The 16452-nt window shown below is 42.2% G+C and overlaps 1 protein-coding gene across 1 annotated transcript in view; it reads right to left on the bottom strand.

Annotated features, from left to right (window-relative positions):
- The window catches only part of Ercc3 (ERCC excision repair 3, TFIIH core complex helicase subunit), a 35323-nt gene extending 28940 nt beyond the window's left edge, over positions 1-6383 (bottom strand). The window contains exons 1-7 of the mRNA XM_036205153.1: positions 6278-6383; positions 5880-6085; positions 4341-4577; positions 2241-2290; positions 1248-1383; positions 910-1077; positions 59-263 (exon numbers count right to left, since the gene is read on the bottom strand). Of these exons, the coding sequence (XP_036061046.1) occupies positions 59-263; positions 910-1077; positions 1248-1383; positions 2241-2290; positions 4341-4577; positions 5880-6085; positions 6278-6305 (1030 nt within the window). The 5' untranslated portion in view covers positions 6306-6383. The remainder of the gene's footprint in view (positions 1-58; positions 264-909; positions 1078-1247; positions 1384-2240; positions 2291-4340; positions 4578-5879; positions 6086-6277) is intronic.
- Between the last annotated feature and the right edge of the window lie 10069 nt (positions 6384-16452).

The raw sequence follows: 16452 nt of genomic DNA, 5'->3' as shown, positions 1-16452 counted from the left end.
AGGGCAGGAGGCGATCGGCAGACAAAGATGGAGCCTCCCTCTCTCAGGCCTCACTTACCACAGGGAAGAACAATGACTCCAGAGCGTGCTCGTCCATTCCCAAACATCTTCCGCAGGCTCTTCTCCTGATAGGGTCTGAGAACAGCTGTGGGCTTCAGGTCAATGTTGATGTCGGGGTTGAGAGAATCATTCCGGAAGTCATACTCTGCCAACAGAGGGTACTCTAAGTAGATGCAGCGCTTCTGAAGCTCCTCGATCATTTCCTAGGAGCCAGCAGGAAGGATGTTTGATAATCTCAACTCCAAAAAATATTCAAGACAACATTCAAAAGGCCTCGTGATCAAACTCTGGAGTTTTACCTGGATGAATACAATGTTAGATCTTGCTTGCTATCAAGAAGGTTAGCACAGAAAAGCAGCACAAAGTGGCAACATGGTCAAGAAATTTTTTTGTTTAGTTTTTTTTTTTTTTTTTCTTGTTTCGATTTTTGTGAGACAAGTCTCATCTACCCCAGGCCAACCTTAAATTCACTGTGTATGTAGACAAGGATGACCCTGAACTGCTGATTCCTCCTGATTTCAACCTTTCCAGGATTAGATTACAGGTATGTACTACCACACCCTGTTTATGTGTTGCTAGAGACTGAACCCAGGGACTTACACATGCTAGGAAAGTTATTCTACCAAAGAGCTACATCTCCTCAAAATGAATATTAATCAGAACCAAAATGGAGCCTGTGGAAACCAGACTCCTAGGCCAAGGAAGGACACGTAGACCACAATACCAAAGAGACTCTCGTGCCCACACTGGCAAGAGCAAAACTGGAAACTTACAGGGATCCCTTTCTCTCTGAGCAGAGGGCGCTAACACAGGCTGGACTGGTAAACACACCAGGAAGCATTCACTCACCTGCTTAACTTCAAAGGATACTGTCTGTGTCTCTTCTTCCTCTTCCTCATCCTTGTCCATTTGCTCATAGAAATCAAACAGATCTTTGGGGATGTCAGATTTGGCCTGTGGATCTGCCACTTGGGAGGTAGAAGGCCCGCCGCCACTGCCTTCAGCTGTCTTAGAAATCTGTAAGAGAAAGGTAATCTGGGACTCCACACAACACTGAACCTTGTCATCAACCATGAACTGAAGCTGTCAGGAGCAACAGAAGCAGGGCAGCTAGACTGCCAGTGCTGGGTTACAGGAGAACTGAGCTCCTCCATTCCCGTCCCCAGGTAACCCAGGAGCTCACGCACAGCAGATTTGCTTGTGAATGTCTCTGTGATGAGTTCCGTGGCCTCGCCCTCAGCATTCCTCAAGCGACATTCTCGGATCACAGTGTCTTGAAGAAGATGCTGGATGACATCAGGGTGGGAACTTTCAACGAAGTACCTACAAGCAGGGAAGGAGAGAAGTCTGTACTGGCCAGCACAATATTTCTAGAACATTCTGCAACTGTAACTCAATTAGATGATCTGAAAATTATAGCCTCATAGTGACTCTTCCTACACCTTTGTCAAATCAGAGACAGGAGCTACAAAGAGTCAGAGGAGATGCTCATTTTGAGGTTAAGTTGGCCTGCCAGCAGCAGGAAGACAAGTAACCTTCCTAGTGAAGGTCGGCAGTGGGAAAGTATGGCGAACTCAAGTCACGCTTATAGTTTGAATGATCACTGCTATCTTCACATTCTTCTCTGAAACATCTCTATAAAAGAGCTACTACTAACTGTATGTAGGTAAACTGCATTTTTTTTTTTCGAGACAGGGTTTCTCCATGTAGTTTTGGTGCCTGTCCTGGATCTCACTCTGTAGCCCAGGCTATCCTTGAACTCACAGAGATCCGCCTGGCCCTGCCTCCTGAGTGCTGGGATTAAAGGCGTGCGCCACCACCATCTGGCAGCACTGCAAACTTTAACTTCTATCATTCTTCTTGTTTTTTTGTTTGTTTGAGACAGGGTTTCTCTGTGTAGCCCTGGCTGTCCTGGAACTCTCTCTGTAGACCAGGCTGGCCTTGAACTCACAGAGACCCACCTGCCTCTGCCTCCCGAGTGCTGGGATTAAAGGTGTGGGCCACCAGACACAGCTAGAATTCTCGATTACCAGCTGGAAGGAGTCAACTAGACTACAGGGTGAGGGACTCCTTTCCCTTCCCATGTCCTCTCTGTTTTCCATCTCGGTCTCCAGCCCCCAGCCCCAGCCCTCCCTCCTAGCAGGCATGCAGAGGGAGGCTGGGGAACCGCCTCCTCTTACCTGTTGTGCTTCAGGACCAGCTTGACTTTCCCATAGCTGACAGTGCACAGCTGCAAGCAGAGAGAACACCACCGACAGGCAGAGTCAGTTCTCAGAACTTGGCATGCCTAGCACAGCCAAGTGAAGAGCTGAGTTTGCTTTAGGAAAACTCCATATGCAGTCAGAGCTGCTGAAAGGGAGCTTTTTCCCACTGACCTCGATTTTTTTACGGACAAACACTTCCTCCTGCCTAATTCACACACCTTTTTATTTAGAAAACATGGCTAAAAATCGCTGCTGTGTTTTCCATTTTACTTTCCCTTGCATGCCCACAGCCCCCATCCTGATCTGGAGGCTCATCCTGCCTCACCAGAACTCCAACAGCTCCCACAAGTCATCAGGCACTCAGTGATGCTCAGCAGTACCTGCTACACAAGGAAAGTTCAAACATCATAAATGTTTGGGCCTTCCCACCAATGTTCTCATTTCCCCAAGTAAAAATCTAAACTTTATAAACTGTGCAGTGGTGGTGTATGGCTTTAATCCCAACACCTGGGAGGCAGAGGTAGGCCAATCTCTATGAGTTCAAGGCCAGCCTGATCTATAGAGTGAGTTCCAGGACAGCCAAAGTACACAGAGAAACCCTGTCTCAAAAAAACAAACAAACAAAAAACAAAACAAACAAAAAAAAACCCACTTTATTTATTTATTGTATTGGCAAATAAACTCAGGACCATGATGCTACATCTCTAACTACTTACTACCACGTGTGTTTTTAAATTTTGAGACAAGTTCTTATAAACAGACCCGCCTGGCCTTTTCAATCCTCCTCCCTGAACAGCTGGGATTAGAGGCACATGCCACCATGCCCAGCACAGTGTAAGCTTCTTTCTCGGTGACAAGGAATATAGTTTAAATCCTCTCAGGTTCCCAATCTGCTGGAAGGAATCCAGTCATTTGTGTGCTGGCAACGATAACTCAATACTCAGTATTTGAGCTGCCTTCAGACCACCACAGCATTGCCCCAACACCAACATCCTTATAGCCAGCCTCCCACCAAGACTGGACCTAGCCCCGGTGCTTTCTCCTTGGGCATCCTTCTCCATCACAACCACAGAGAGCTCTGCAGAGCTCCAAAGCTTCTCTGGGAGTGGATGCCCCTAGCATTCTGCCTCCAGATGCCAAATCTGATTTGTAGTCCTTTAGAATTAGCAGAAACTGCTGTCTCATCTTTGAATAATACTCACATTCAACTGCTGTCCCATGGAACCCTCCTCACTTCAACATTTGAAGTTTTGATTCCCCAGTAAAATTCATTTACCATGGGTCTTGGGTAAATATTTAACCTTAAATGGAACTTAATACCTGTAATAGCCAGCCACCAAAACTCCACAACTGAGATTTATTTTCTCAGAGTTCTAAATGTTCATAATCAATGGACCAGGACCAGCTGGTAGATAGCCACCTTCTCTCTACATACATAGTCCCATGAAGAAGGAATTTATGACAATTGTATGATGCCTCCTAATAAAGACAAGTATCTTCCTGATTGGAAGATCTCACTCTTTCTTGTTTTTTTGGTTTTGTTTTGTTTTTTGTTTTTTTGTTTTTTTCTGGTTGTAGTTTTGGTGCCTGTTCTGGATCTCGCTCTGTAGACCAGGTTTGCCTCAAACTCAGAGATCCATGTGGCTCTGCCTCCCAAGTGCTGGGATTAAAGGTGTGTGCCACCACCTCCTGGCTAAGGAGGTCTCCACTCTTATAGCCTCATTTAGTCTTACCAAATATGGGTATATTGAGGTAAAGATTTTTATATATATATATATATATATATATATCATGTATATATAGATTTATAAATGTAGTCTATAGCACCACCCATTCAAAGCTGTTTTCCAAAGAACTCTTGCTAGCATGGATCTGAATTATTACCCCATGGCTAGGAGCAACTCATGGGAAACACAGCCTCAGCCAGAACCATGGCTGGATCCAAAGCAGCAGCAGCTAGGCCACAGGCTATTGTGCTACAAAGAATATACAAACCAGACATTTTCATGGCAACATAGAGTACCTGAGCACACCACTGCCACACTACCAAGATAGTTAGAATTGCTAGCAACTCACCTTAATAAACTGGATAATTCCATCAGGGACCCCAGTCTTACTGAGCTTCCTGAGGTACTCAGTGATGTCACTGGTTTGCAGCCCAACACTGACAGCTGCATAGAGGGAGTAGGCAGTTAGCTTGTACTCATGTACATGCGTGGGCCGGCATACTGGCTCTGCGATTGCCACCAGGAAGTCCTGGGCATATTTGTAAACTGGAGAGAAGGCTTCCAAAAAAATGTGGCCATCAGGAGCCTAAAAACATCAAGTGAACAAAACAGCAAGAATATTAATGAGCTGCAGAGACCACTAGACTCTCACATCACTATCAAAAAAGATGAGCTGTCCAGTGCTAAAGATATTTTTGCAACCAATCCTTCAGGCAACTGTACGGATCCTAATACCTTAATTAGATACAGAAGAGTAGAGGAAAAGGTTCCCAATGTTCCATAAACAGAAATCTCCCCTAACGTACTATTCTCAAATTGCCTTTTGGCTAGATTGAAAATGAGTGTAGAAGATTATGTATTTAAAGTCACACAAACTCAGCTACCAAACACATGCCTTCCATTAACTCGAAGAGGGGCTAAAGAGATGGCTCAGTGGTTAAGAGCACTGTTACTCTTGTAAAGAACCCAGGCTCCATTCCCAACAGCAACATCAGGTAGCTCATAACAGCCTGTAAGCCTGTAATTGCAGTTTTAGGGGATCTGACACACTCTCCTCTCCTGGCCTCCTTGGGAACCAGGCACACACGTGGCGCACATACATGCAGGCACTCATACATACATATAAAGTTTAACAAATATTTTTGAAAACAAGCAAATAAATTGTTACCTAACACTATTTAGTGGTTGGGGAGATAGCTCAGTGGGTAAAATGTTTGGTATGCAAGCATGAGGACCTGAGTTCAGAACCCCAGCACCCAAATAAAAAACCAGGAATGGTAATGCATGCCTATAACCAGAGCTGGAAGAGGTGGGGATAGGTAGGTGGGCAGACAGGCAGATGGGGGAGGAGGGCCACTGGCCAATCAGTCTAGCCAAAACAGGAAGCTGGGCAAATAGGTGAAGTGTGATTGAGGAAAACGTCCTGACATCAATCTCATGAGCACACCTGAACATGTGCACATACACCACACACACAAAGGACAAATAAATGCTATTTATACATTTATTGACTGACCCTGTGTGGTGTATGTGTGAGTACATGCATGCCACAGTTCCAATGGTGAAAGTCAGGGGACAACCTGCCAGAGTCGGTTCTCTCCATCTACCATGTAGGTACTGGTACAGACTCAGGTCTCACTCTTGACAGCAAGAGCCTTTACCTGCTGAGTTATCTGGCCGATCCATAATGCTATCTATTAGGCAAATGGCATTCGCCACTATGTGGTGGGCTGGAGAGAAATGGAGAACACCCAGGACACACCAGCTATTCCAGTGTGCACGCACGGCCCCGGCTGCTTCAGAAAGCAGTAATTTCTGACTCTTGGATTTTGGAGGTGTTATAATGTCCAAGACTTCGCTGCCATCCAGACTTTTCGGCCATGCTTACCACCCAGAGGGGCCTGGAAGAATGGTCGCCCTTTAGCGGCATCTGCTGCCTGTAGTCCTTGGCTCCATACTCATCCACTTTGGTGCCGGACTCGTCCACCTGTTTCCCAGCGGCCGAGGGCACCGCCTCCTGAGAGTCGTTCCCAGGCGTGTCGTCTTCGTCTTCCTCTTCCTCCTCATACTGCCTCTTTTTGGACTTCTTCTTGTCTGCGATAGAAGACACAAAAGGGAGCCCGGCAAGATTCTAGGACTCCCTCCGCACTGCACAGGGGAACTTCTAAGTTCTCTGAGCCAGCGCGCTGCATCGCGACATCCTCCCACCCGGCTGGGCACCACATCCCCCGGACCCAACCGGCCGGAGAAAACCCTGAGACAGTGACCGTCACCAGGACTCCTTACCGCGGTCTACTCGGTCTCTTTTGCCCATAACGGCTCCAGGACCAGGCAGCCACAGCACACCGCACCGCACGGCGTAAACTCCGGAGGAGTTACTTTCAGAGGAGCTTCCGGTCCACACCGGAAATAAGCACCAGAACGTCGGAAATCCCGCCTCTGAAGCCTTGGACCGGAAGAGCGGAGCTACACTGTCATGAGCCGACCTAAAGTGAGCTAGCTGCGCGTGCGTAGAGTGTTCATCCTCCGCTCGACCAGTTTGTTTTGAACTTTACGTAATTCTGGTAGCTGCGCTTACTTGCCCGATAGACCAGGCTGAGCCACAACTCAGAGGTCTGCTTGCCTCTGCCTCCCGAGTGCTGTGATTCACTATGCCCTTTCCTTCGCTCTGCTTTTGGTTGAGGCCACTGCTTAGATCGCTAAGGTAGGACAGTGAACAAACGGGGATGGTTCCCTCAGCCTCCCATGAGCCAGGATTTCCACCACACCTGGTTTCTGGAAGTTAAATTCTAAACGAGAGAGTTGGGAAGTACACATTGTTTTAAAAGGGACTAAAATGAGCCTTGTCATTCTAAATGGAGTGGGCTTGGATGGGGGTGTGGCTCATAGGGTGTGCCTATACCAGAAACCAAAGAATAATCTTGGTGCCTCACCAAGGATGACACGAACAATAACTTTGCAAGGCAATTTTTTATTTAAAAGGGTCCACCAGAACCCAAAGGGGCTAACAAACACATCATAGCAGGCGATTCACGTGATTTTTGATTTGGTGACTGTCTTTTCCCCATTGGCTGGGGTCAGACCTCACAGCCGTTGACAGTTGTCCAATTTTTTGTTTTGTTTTGTTTTTCGAGACAGGGTTTCTGTGTAGCTTTGCGCCTTTCCTGGAACTCACTCTGTAGCCCAGGCTGGCCTCGAACTCACAGAGATCCGCTTGCCTCTGCCTCCCGTGTGCTGAGATTAAAGGCATGAGCCACCACCGCCCAGCTACAGTTGTCCAGTTTTTTTTGTTGCTGTTTGTCTTGTTTTGTCTTGTTTTTCGAGACAGGGTTTCTGTGTAGCTTTGCGCCTTTCCTGGAACTCACTTGGTAGCCCAGGCTGGCCTCGAACTCACAGAGATCCACCTGGCTCTGCCTTCCAAGTGCTGGGATTAAAGGCGTGCGCCGCCACCACCGCCAGGCCAGTTGTCTAGTTTTTAAAACAAGGCACAAAGGGAATGGAAGAAAAAGGGGAAAGGATCAGGTCAGCTGCTTGGAGCCATCTAATTCTGGTCAACTGCATATGTGTGTGACAGTTTTTTCCTAACATCTAGCAGATTTCAGCCTCAGCACCACATATCAAGTGGGGCAGCTCATGTCTGCTCTAATCCCATCACCAGCAAAGTGGAATCAAGAAAGCAGTTCAAAGCAGTACTTGGCTACCTTAATAGTTTCAGGCTAGCTTGAAATACCTGTTACATGTTTCCAAAAATAATAGTAGAGTGGTCCTGGAATAGTTCTAAGTAAAAGAAACGAAAACTGGTCTCACTGTTTATTTTGAAAGAGAAATAGATGAGATTTGCTGACTGAGATAATATGGGCAGTGTGGAGAAAGAAAAAGTAACACCCAAGATTTTTGGTTTCAACAACTACTAAAATGATGTACCTTGGGGTGTCAGCATTGCGGCTTGGATGGAAAGGGATTCTGGCAATCAGGAGTCAAGGAATACTAAGTGTTACAGCTCGGATCAAAAGTATTCTAGCAGTGGAAAGCCAAAGAATACCACAAATCACAGCAAACATAACCCTTGACATTCCTGCTCCAAGGAAAGGGTTCCCCAATGTAAACAGCTCTGCCTGGGCAGGGGAGGGCTTCCCCAGAGAAATTGTTACAGTTCTGCTTCCTAGGGGAAGCTTTCCCCAGCTAAAGTGTTACAGCCTTGCTCCACTCTGCTCCCGGGAAAGAAGGTCTCACCCAAACCTCTTTCAAGAGATTTTTTGGGAGGGAAGAATCCAGGAGGGGTGGCTGCCTCTATCATGGTGAAAAAAAAAGGCAGCAGCAAACTGAACAGGTGCAGGGCTTATATAGGGCTTCTTAGGGGTGGTGTTTTTCCAAGGAGAAATTTTTAAGAGTGGGAATTGGTCAGATTTCAGGCCTTGAGCTCAGATTGGCTAGATCTTGTGCTTAGAGATTGGTTGGTTTTCTGCTTAGTTGGTCGGGGGCCAGATTCGGCTCTGGTTTCAGGGCCGAAGTGTGTTTCTTTCACTGGCCCTTTTGAGCCTTTTGGCTCTAATTTCAGGGCCAGGGCATGTTTCTTTCACTGGTTCTGATTCTAGGGCCAAAGTATGTTTCTTTGGCACTGTTTTCAGGTCCTTGTTGAAAAATCAAGGAACTTGCACTTGGCATTGTATCTGTGGGAGCTCCTTTCAGGTTGTTTGAAGGTGCAGGAATTACCTGGCTAAACTAAATAGAGGGAAAATAAAAATGTCCTGGGCCTAGGGAAAGTGCTTCAGCCCTTGGAAGCTGGACCCCCTTGCAGCCATGAAAGGCTACATTCATTCTTAAGATGCCTCGGAGTCCTCTTTCCATGGATCTGTGTGAACCCACACACCCATGCAGCTACAAACAGCGACAGTCATGCTTTGATATTTTCCTCCCTCTTTCTGGTCCCCTTCTCACACTCTTCTACTTTCTTATCTAAGTTTTGCTGTTTAAATCTTGCCCCCTATGACATTCTATTATGAGCAGCAAACAGACTTACTACAGCCACCTACATCTGACTTGCTCCAAATCATCCTCCAAACCTGAACTTTCTCTATGTACAGTAAAAGGGCCAGTCAAATTCACCCTGGCCCTGAAACCAGAGCCAGTGAGAGAAACTGTGTATGAGAGCTGTCTCCTTAGTGGCCTTTTTCCTTCTTGGTGCCTCTGCTGGTCTCACCCAACTCTGCATTTTATAGGCTAAGCAGGTTCTCACCCTCTAGAGACTTTGCAGATCATACACTGGGGCGGGAGAGGGAAGGAGGGAATCCTACATTTATTGGGAGTGTGGAAGCAAGCACAGCACTGAGGTCAGTCCAGATGGAGGACTGTCTTCCTACTTTCAAGCCTCTTAAGTATTATTAATCACACTGCTGGAGGGATTCAGCTGTGGCTATCACATGCATCCCTGGAACCTCAGAGTTCTTTTGTTCTAGAAGAGTGCACCATAGATGGCTTCCAGAATTTGATTGTACCCACTGGCCTCAGGATGAGTTATCCAACTATAGGGTTCTTCTTACTTGAGATCTGTTCTCAGACAAGCATGGACAACACTGTCTCTCCCTGTGCATTTCCACACCTTAGTCAGCCCCCTGCTACCTGCACCCTTCAGTTTATCAGTATCCAGCCCCAGAACTCACCACAGCTGCCTCTCCGGACCTTCCCTTATGCCAAACAAATGGCCCCTAGAGCACCTCAGGTTTTAACAATAGAGTCCCTTCTCAAGATATTGTGACAAAATGGGAATTCTCTCTTCTGCTGGCCCATTTACCAGAGGAATCACTCTCTCACCAAACCCCACAACTGGAGTTGAGACTCATGAGGAATATAGGACTGTCCTAACAGGACTGCTTGGCTTCCATCTAGCTTTCCTTTTGAACTGGCATCTGAATCTCCGTCCCCTTCTGCTTTGCCCCTCCACCCCAGTATCTTTTTTGTGTCCTTCATGGCTTCCCCTCTATTTCTCTCCTTGGAATAACGTATTTTTCCTACTCTGAATCTCTTTCACCAGATGCCTTGGATGGTTTTTGTTGTTTTAAATTCTTAATGTAATCAGAGAACAACTCAGGGGTGGGTTCTCTACCTCCACCATGGGCTCTGAGGATTGGATTCAGGTCCCCAGGCTTGTGTGCCAAACACTTTAACCCACTGAACCATCCCCCGGCCCTGTGCTTGTTCTTAATCACTACTACATTCAACCTGGGCCATCATGTCCACACACATCTACTGAAGAGGCTTTATGGACATTATAGGTTTAGACATCGAGAGTTTCTAGGTAACTGCTAGGTGTCCAAAGAGAAAGCAAGCAAGAAGAAACTTCCGTAAACACACTGTCGAAGAACATATCTGTACACACAAATCACAGTGGGAATAAATACCAGCTTTATTAACACTCAAAGTGCCATCATTTATGTCCATCCTATAGTCCAGAAGATTACTGATAGTAAGCCTCTGTTCTACAATCCGTCCAAAGATGAACAGGAAAGAAAAAGTATGTCTTACTGTACTAAATATCGCAGGCCTTCATGCATGACAAATCTAAATAAAGATGTGTCAATAACAAATTGTCATATAAACAAACTCATAATCACTAACAAAATATAAACATGGTTTCTTTTATATTAAATTTTTAAAAAGCTATTTACCAGCAAGAGAAAAATACATAGAAATTATAAAACTCAAGAAATTTTACACATTTTTTACAATCACAATTTTGAATGAACAACAAACCCAAAAAAGTGTGTGAAATGTGGCACATACTACACTGTGTCTGGCTTCTGGTAGGTTCTAATCACATGGGTTCCTTTCAACCTAATAAGCTTAGTGATAGTCAACTTCAACTGTAGACTTTATTCCTAACACAAATCATTTATAACACCACATACTTGTAGAAGGCTTCCACTGAACATTGAATACAGTAACATTGTCAGACGGGAAACCTAATTTCCAACTCTTTTTCTGCCGGTTGCTTAAAACACACAGCACAGTATAAAGACACACTGTGTATTTGGAGATTCCTAACACAATGGTAGTCAACTGTGAAGAATCACAATGCCAATGCATTGTTTCACAAACTCAGTCTAACTTTGCTCAGTAAGAGAAAAATTAAAACTTGAAAACTTTGGAAATAAAGGAAATATTCAAAAATAATAGCCAGACAGGTTTAAAGTAATGGAAATATAAAAATCTTGACATGTCTTCAAGACAATTTAGTTGCTCACATTTTTTTAACAGCTCTGAGAAGTCAAATGCCATGTTAGTGGACAGTGTGGTTTGCTACTGTTTAACAATCCTGCATCCCACCCCCCAAAAAAGGATGTTAATTGCAAGAGTATTTTAACTGAGCTCTAAGCAAATTCTGTATCCAATTCTGGAACTACAAATGCTTAAATGGTTAAAACCAAAATTTTAAAAATAATTTTGACCAGCCAGATGAAAATATAGTATATTTATATATAGTAAATAATCTTTCAGAAAGCTTTTACATATATTTAATTATCATAAAGTTCTTTAAATTGTAGAAATGAAATGAAAATAAGAATTTACTAAGATATATACATGTACCTACACATGGAAAAGGACATCTCCACACAAACCCATAGCTCTTGATACAGAATACTTTCAACCTAGGAACTGATTCAGAATACAGGATAAACTTAGAATGCAACACTGAACTCCTGAGTTCTTCAACAAAGAAAGAACCACACAAGGTAACTCTGCAAGAGTAAGAAGGTCCTACTAAGTACTGTAGCAGCGTCGTAACTGAGGGCTACATCTGGAAGAAGTGCAAACACGAAGACAGTAGTTCAATGCACACACTCATGATTCGCAGACACTCAACATTATTGGTCATATAAATCAGTGTACAAATTAAATGTTTGGAAAATGTGCAAAAAAGTCAACATTGGTAAGAAACAAAAAAAATATTTATACATAATTATAAACTGCCCAGTATTCAACTGAGATTAAAAACATTTGCTGAAAATAATACATTAAATATAGAGAATTTAATGGATACATTTTAAATTTACATTAAGTCAAAGGGTAAATTTACAAATTGATAATCATAGTTTGTAAGATAAAAGTTTGTTTTCAAATTTATCCAAGTTTATTTACAATGAGTAAAAACAACCACATGAAATATAAGAGATGTTAGACATTAAAAGTATTTTTTGGTATTAACTTGGTTACAATATTTCAGAATGCAGGCTGAATTTAAAAACCAACAGCAATAGAAGAAATGTAAACCTTTCACTTACTAATTAAAAAAAAATAAATAAACCCACAACTGTTTGTCTTTAAAGAAGTATTCTCCTCCCTAGAGAATGTGGTTTTAATTCACGAGGGTTGGCCCACTTTCTTTTGCCCATGCGCCTTTCTGGCTTGTAGCTTCCCACTTGTCTACTCTCCTTACTGCAGGTGGGAAAAACAGTCTTTGGAAAAACGAGAACATGTCAAATATAGCCTGGAGTCAAAGCATCTACTAGAGTTTAACATATAATTACTTATCTTCCCTTCTAAGTAACGCTAATGCTAAAATCACTGATTACACTGGTTTTTGTTTTTGATTTTAGTTATAAAACATACAAATAATAAACACAAAAGTGCTTTTCAAAACAGTCATACACTTTTCTCAACTGGCATTACAAGATTCAGAAATCCTAAGCAGGGGACAGATTCTGTAAGCTTTGAAGAACTAGAGAGCAGATGCGTCTGTACGTTCCAAATGTCTATGGCACAAAGCAGACTGCAGTTCATGACCTACTTTTCTTCACAGCACTGTCTAATGTCCCTTAGTCAAACACAGCTCATAAATGTTAAGACACTAGAAAGAAAATAAGCCACCAATCTGAGGAATCAGATGTCAGTGTGAATCTACATACATCAGTGGTCAAAGACGTCAATAAGATTGGCACACATACAAACTGAAGTCTGCAGATCTATACAGCTCCACAGTAGTTGATGGAGATTTTGCATGTCTACATGCAAACACTGAGCACCTGTCCTTTTCCTTGAAGGATAGATTGGCATACAAATTCTACTAGCATCTGCTCTACCATTTATATACTCTTAGCTTACACATGGGCAGATTTAACAGGGCTAATCATTTTGGCTATATGTGCAGGGAATACAAAAGCTTTGGTTTAAAGTGATTCTGGTAATACAGACTGAGATACAAACAAACATCATCAGGCAGAAAGGACAGGAGTATTCTCTTATTTAATGTCTTTGCTGTTAGGAAACAATACCTTATGACTAATACTTTATGACTGTCTATTAAAATACACAAACACAAAAACCCATGAATTATATGAGACTGTATACAGGCAATGGACACAATGTATTCATTTCTGTACTATAGCTATGACTCCTCCCTTACCTTCCTGAAGCTCAACCTTGACCACTCTTAGTACCTCTGAGAAAAGAAATGTCTAGGTTCCCCTGAAACTTATCATCTCCAACTCTGCACAGTGAGAATGGAGAGAAGGATGGCCCTGGTATCTCCACAGCTCTTACGGCATCCTGTCTGGACAATGAGAGAAGTCAAAGTAACACGAGAGATGACTAAGAAGCAGGAACAGTGGCATCACAGCACACCTTCCTTAACCGACCAATAAGAGGTATAACGATATTTCCTTTTGATGACTTGGTAAGCTAAGGAAGTTGGTTAGGTTAGATAATGTCTGGCAGAATTTCTATTCCACAAAGTTCATGGAGAAATAGCTAAGATTGAATACTTTCTATTTAAGAATTATATATAAGCTAATTATTATACACACAAACACACAAATTGATTTTAACCTACTTTTAGCAACTAAGAGCTTGGCAATTTACAATAAATACCTTTATTAAACAATCATTTGTACTAGCTACTTACGGAAAATATACTGGCATGCCTACTTGAGGATGACCATTCTCACCCCACATTAGTAGATCATATATTTTCAATTGTTCTTCCAAGAACAGAGACAGATCTAACTGAACAACTACACTTTCCTTCCTACCCCTGCCCCAGCTCCAAACACAAATACACACACACACACACACACACACACACACACACACACACACTTCACAGAACAGTAAGCTAGAGTATTAGTCAACATGTTAAACACTAAGGATTAGAATTTGCTGTCCCTGGATTTCTTGCTCATTGCCTCAACATTTGTGAAAGGCGGTCTTTAGGGCAAGACAACAATCCTAGTTCTATGAAAGTCATAACCGAATAATAAGACACAAAGAACTTGGGACAGTGCCAATATGACTGAAAAATCAAGTAGTCAACCCAAAAATCAATTTACTATGTCTTTTAGAATAAGAATACCTTTCTATAGTTATTTTAGGACTTCACATCTAGTGGAGACTGCAATCAGAACTACTGTTTTTCTCCGAACTTTTAAAAAAGAGGTAGAGAGGGTAAGAGGAGGAAATAAGCAGTAAGAAACACATAGGGGCCAACACACAGTCCAATGAACTCTTGAGGCCCAGTGCTTTTGGAAAACTCTTCATTTTGTTAGGTAATTTGAATTACAAATATAAAATAAAATTAAGGCATACAGAGAAAAAGGCACTACTAAAAATTAACAAATTGCTTTTCATTAAAGTTTAACCAGTGTTAAAGTCAAATAAATATGAATGTAACATCTAAAAGTAAATGCCAAATTTAATGATTAAAACAATAGAGTCTCAAAAAACCTGATCTTAGCATAAGAAACACTTGGCGGGAGTTCAACCTCTGTCAAATATTTTGGGTATTTCAACACCTAAAAACTAAAATAAAGTTTGGGGTTATTTTCACCCTTAAAAACTAAACTAAAACAGTAACAACAGCTGGGTCAGGAAGAACCCCAAATGCTCCATTGTCAAAGAACAGTCTGGGGCTGTGCGGTGTAATAAGAACAGGTTCTGAGAAAGAGGTCGTCTAACCTGGGATATTGGGATAGTTATACTCTAATCCTTCTTGTTAATGTCTTTGGAGTCTACAATAGCCAACAATTGTCTAAAATTTCTTCCTTATTATTTCATATAAAAATCCTAGTATTTTAAACATCACTGCTAAACTTTCAGAGTTAGGGTATGCCATTAAGTAACTGTCTGCCCATACTCCTCAACTGTAAGTTCCTGAAGGATATTAATTTAATGTGACATAGCACATCACAATTATTGAGTAAGAAAATGAAAAAGATTGACCCTATTTTTTTTTTTAATGGACAAAGCTGGGTGTGGTGGCGCATGCCTGTTTTCCCAGCACCTGGAAAGCAAAGGCAGGAGCATTTAAGTTCCAGGCCAGCCTGAAACACATAGTGAGAACCCTGACTCCAAAAACACAAATTAAAATAAGACATATATTTGTGTACCTGGTTGACTCCAGCTGAATTGATATGAAGGTTCTCAAGACCCCAAATGAAACCTTTGGCGTGAACTCTGCCATTAGCCAAGGAGTCTGCATCATGCTGGAGCATCTGCCAATCTATTCAGGTTTGATTTTTATTTTCTTAGTGATTTCACACCTTTTATAACAACTTTATTTCAGAAGCAGTACAGATCAGACATGACCAATGTCAGAACTTAGTAGCAGAAAGCTACTCTAAAGATGTATTTTTACTTTTTATGTAATTTCTATTGGGACAAGGTAAGACTCAAATGAAAGCCAATTCAACTTATTCTGAAATAACAGTTTTAATTTCTCTTTTATAGTCCAGCATGTGCATTAATATTTGACTTCTCATATGTTGTAGATTGTGCCTCTTAATACTTTCTAAGGCAATAGTTATAGATGTTTTTAAAGTTAGAAATATATTTTTGTAAACAAGGAAAAGTGCTGAAATTTTTCAAGGCATTCATTCTGAAAACCTCAAAGTATGTATAACTTCAATACATTTAAATACCAATCCATCAAAAACTGTACTAGTTATGTTTTTTAGCTCTTTTGTTTGCACTGCAAAAGGTCTCCACTTGACTCACTCCTGTCCTCTCAGGGCCTGGGCAGAAGGTGCCTCCTGGAAGCACATCTGTCACTGCTAGTGGATCTAGCTCCAGCACCGGAAGTCTGCTACTGGCAATGCAGAATGCATGTAAAGGCACAAAGTCAGAAGTCTGGCCATTTCCCAGCCACAAAGAAACATTGCAGTACCAAAGAATCAGTTGTGCATTAAAAAAAAAAATACATTTAGAGTCATTTTTAAAAATTCAAACTTCATCTGTCAGACCATACTATTAGTCAGAAAAAAAAATGGAGTGTATTATTTTACTTCCTTTGACAAATTGTTTCCTTTCAAAAATTTCTTTTTTTTAAATTTACTATTGACCTTCCATGTCCCATACCCCTATCTACTTCAAGCTTTTTTGCTCTAGCAGGGTTTGCATTTTTATATATACACACATGTATATGTGTGTGTATACTTTTATACATATGTATGTGTATATACATATGTATGTAT

The sequence above is a fragment of the Onychomys torridus genome, chromosome 13 (genome assembly GCF_903995425.1).
Source record: "Onychomys torridus chromosome 13, mOncTor1.1, whole genome shotgun sequence".
Lineage (NCBI taxonomy): Eukaryota > Metazoa > Chordata > Mammalia > Rodentia > Cricetidae > Onychomys > Onychomys torridus.
This window is presented reverse-complemented; position numbering and strand designations above follow the sequence as displayed.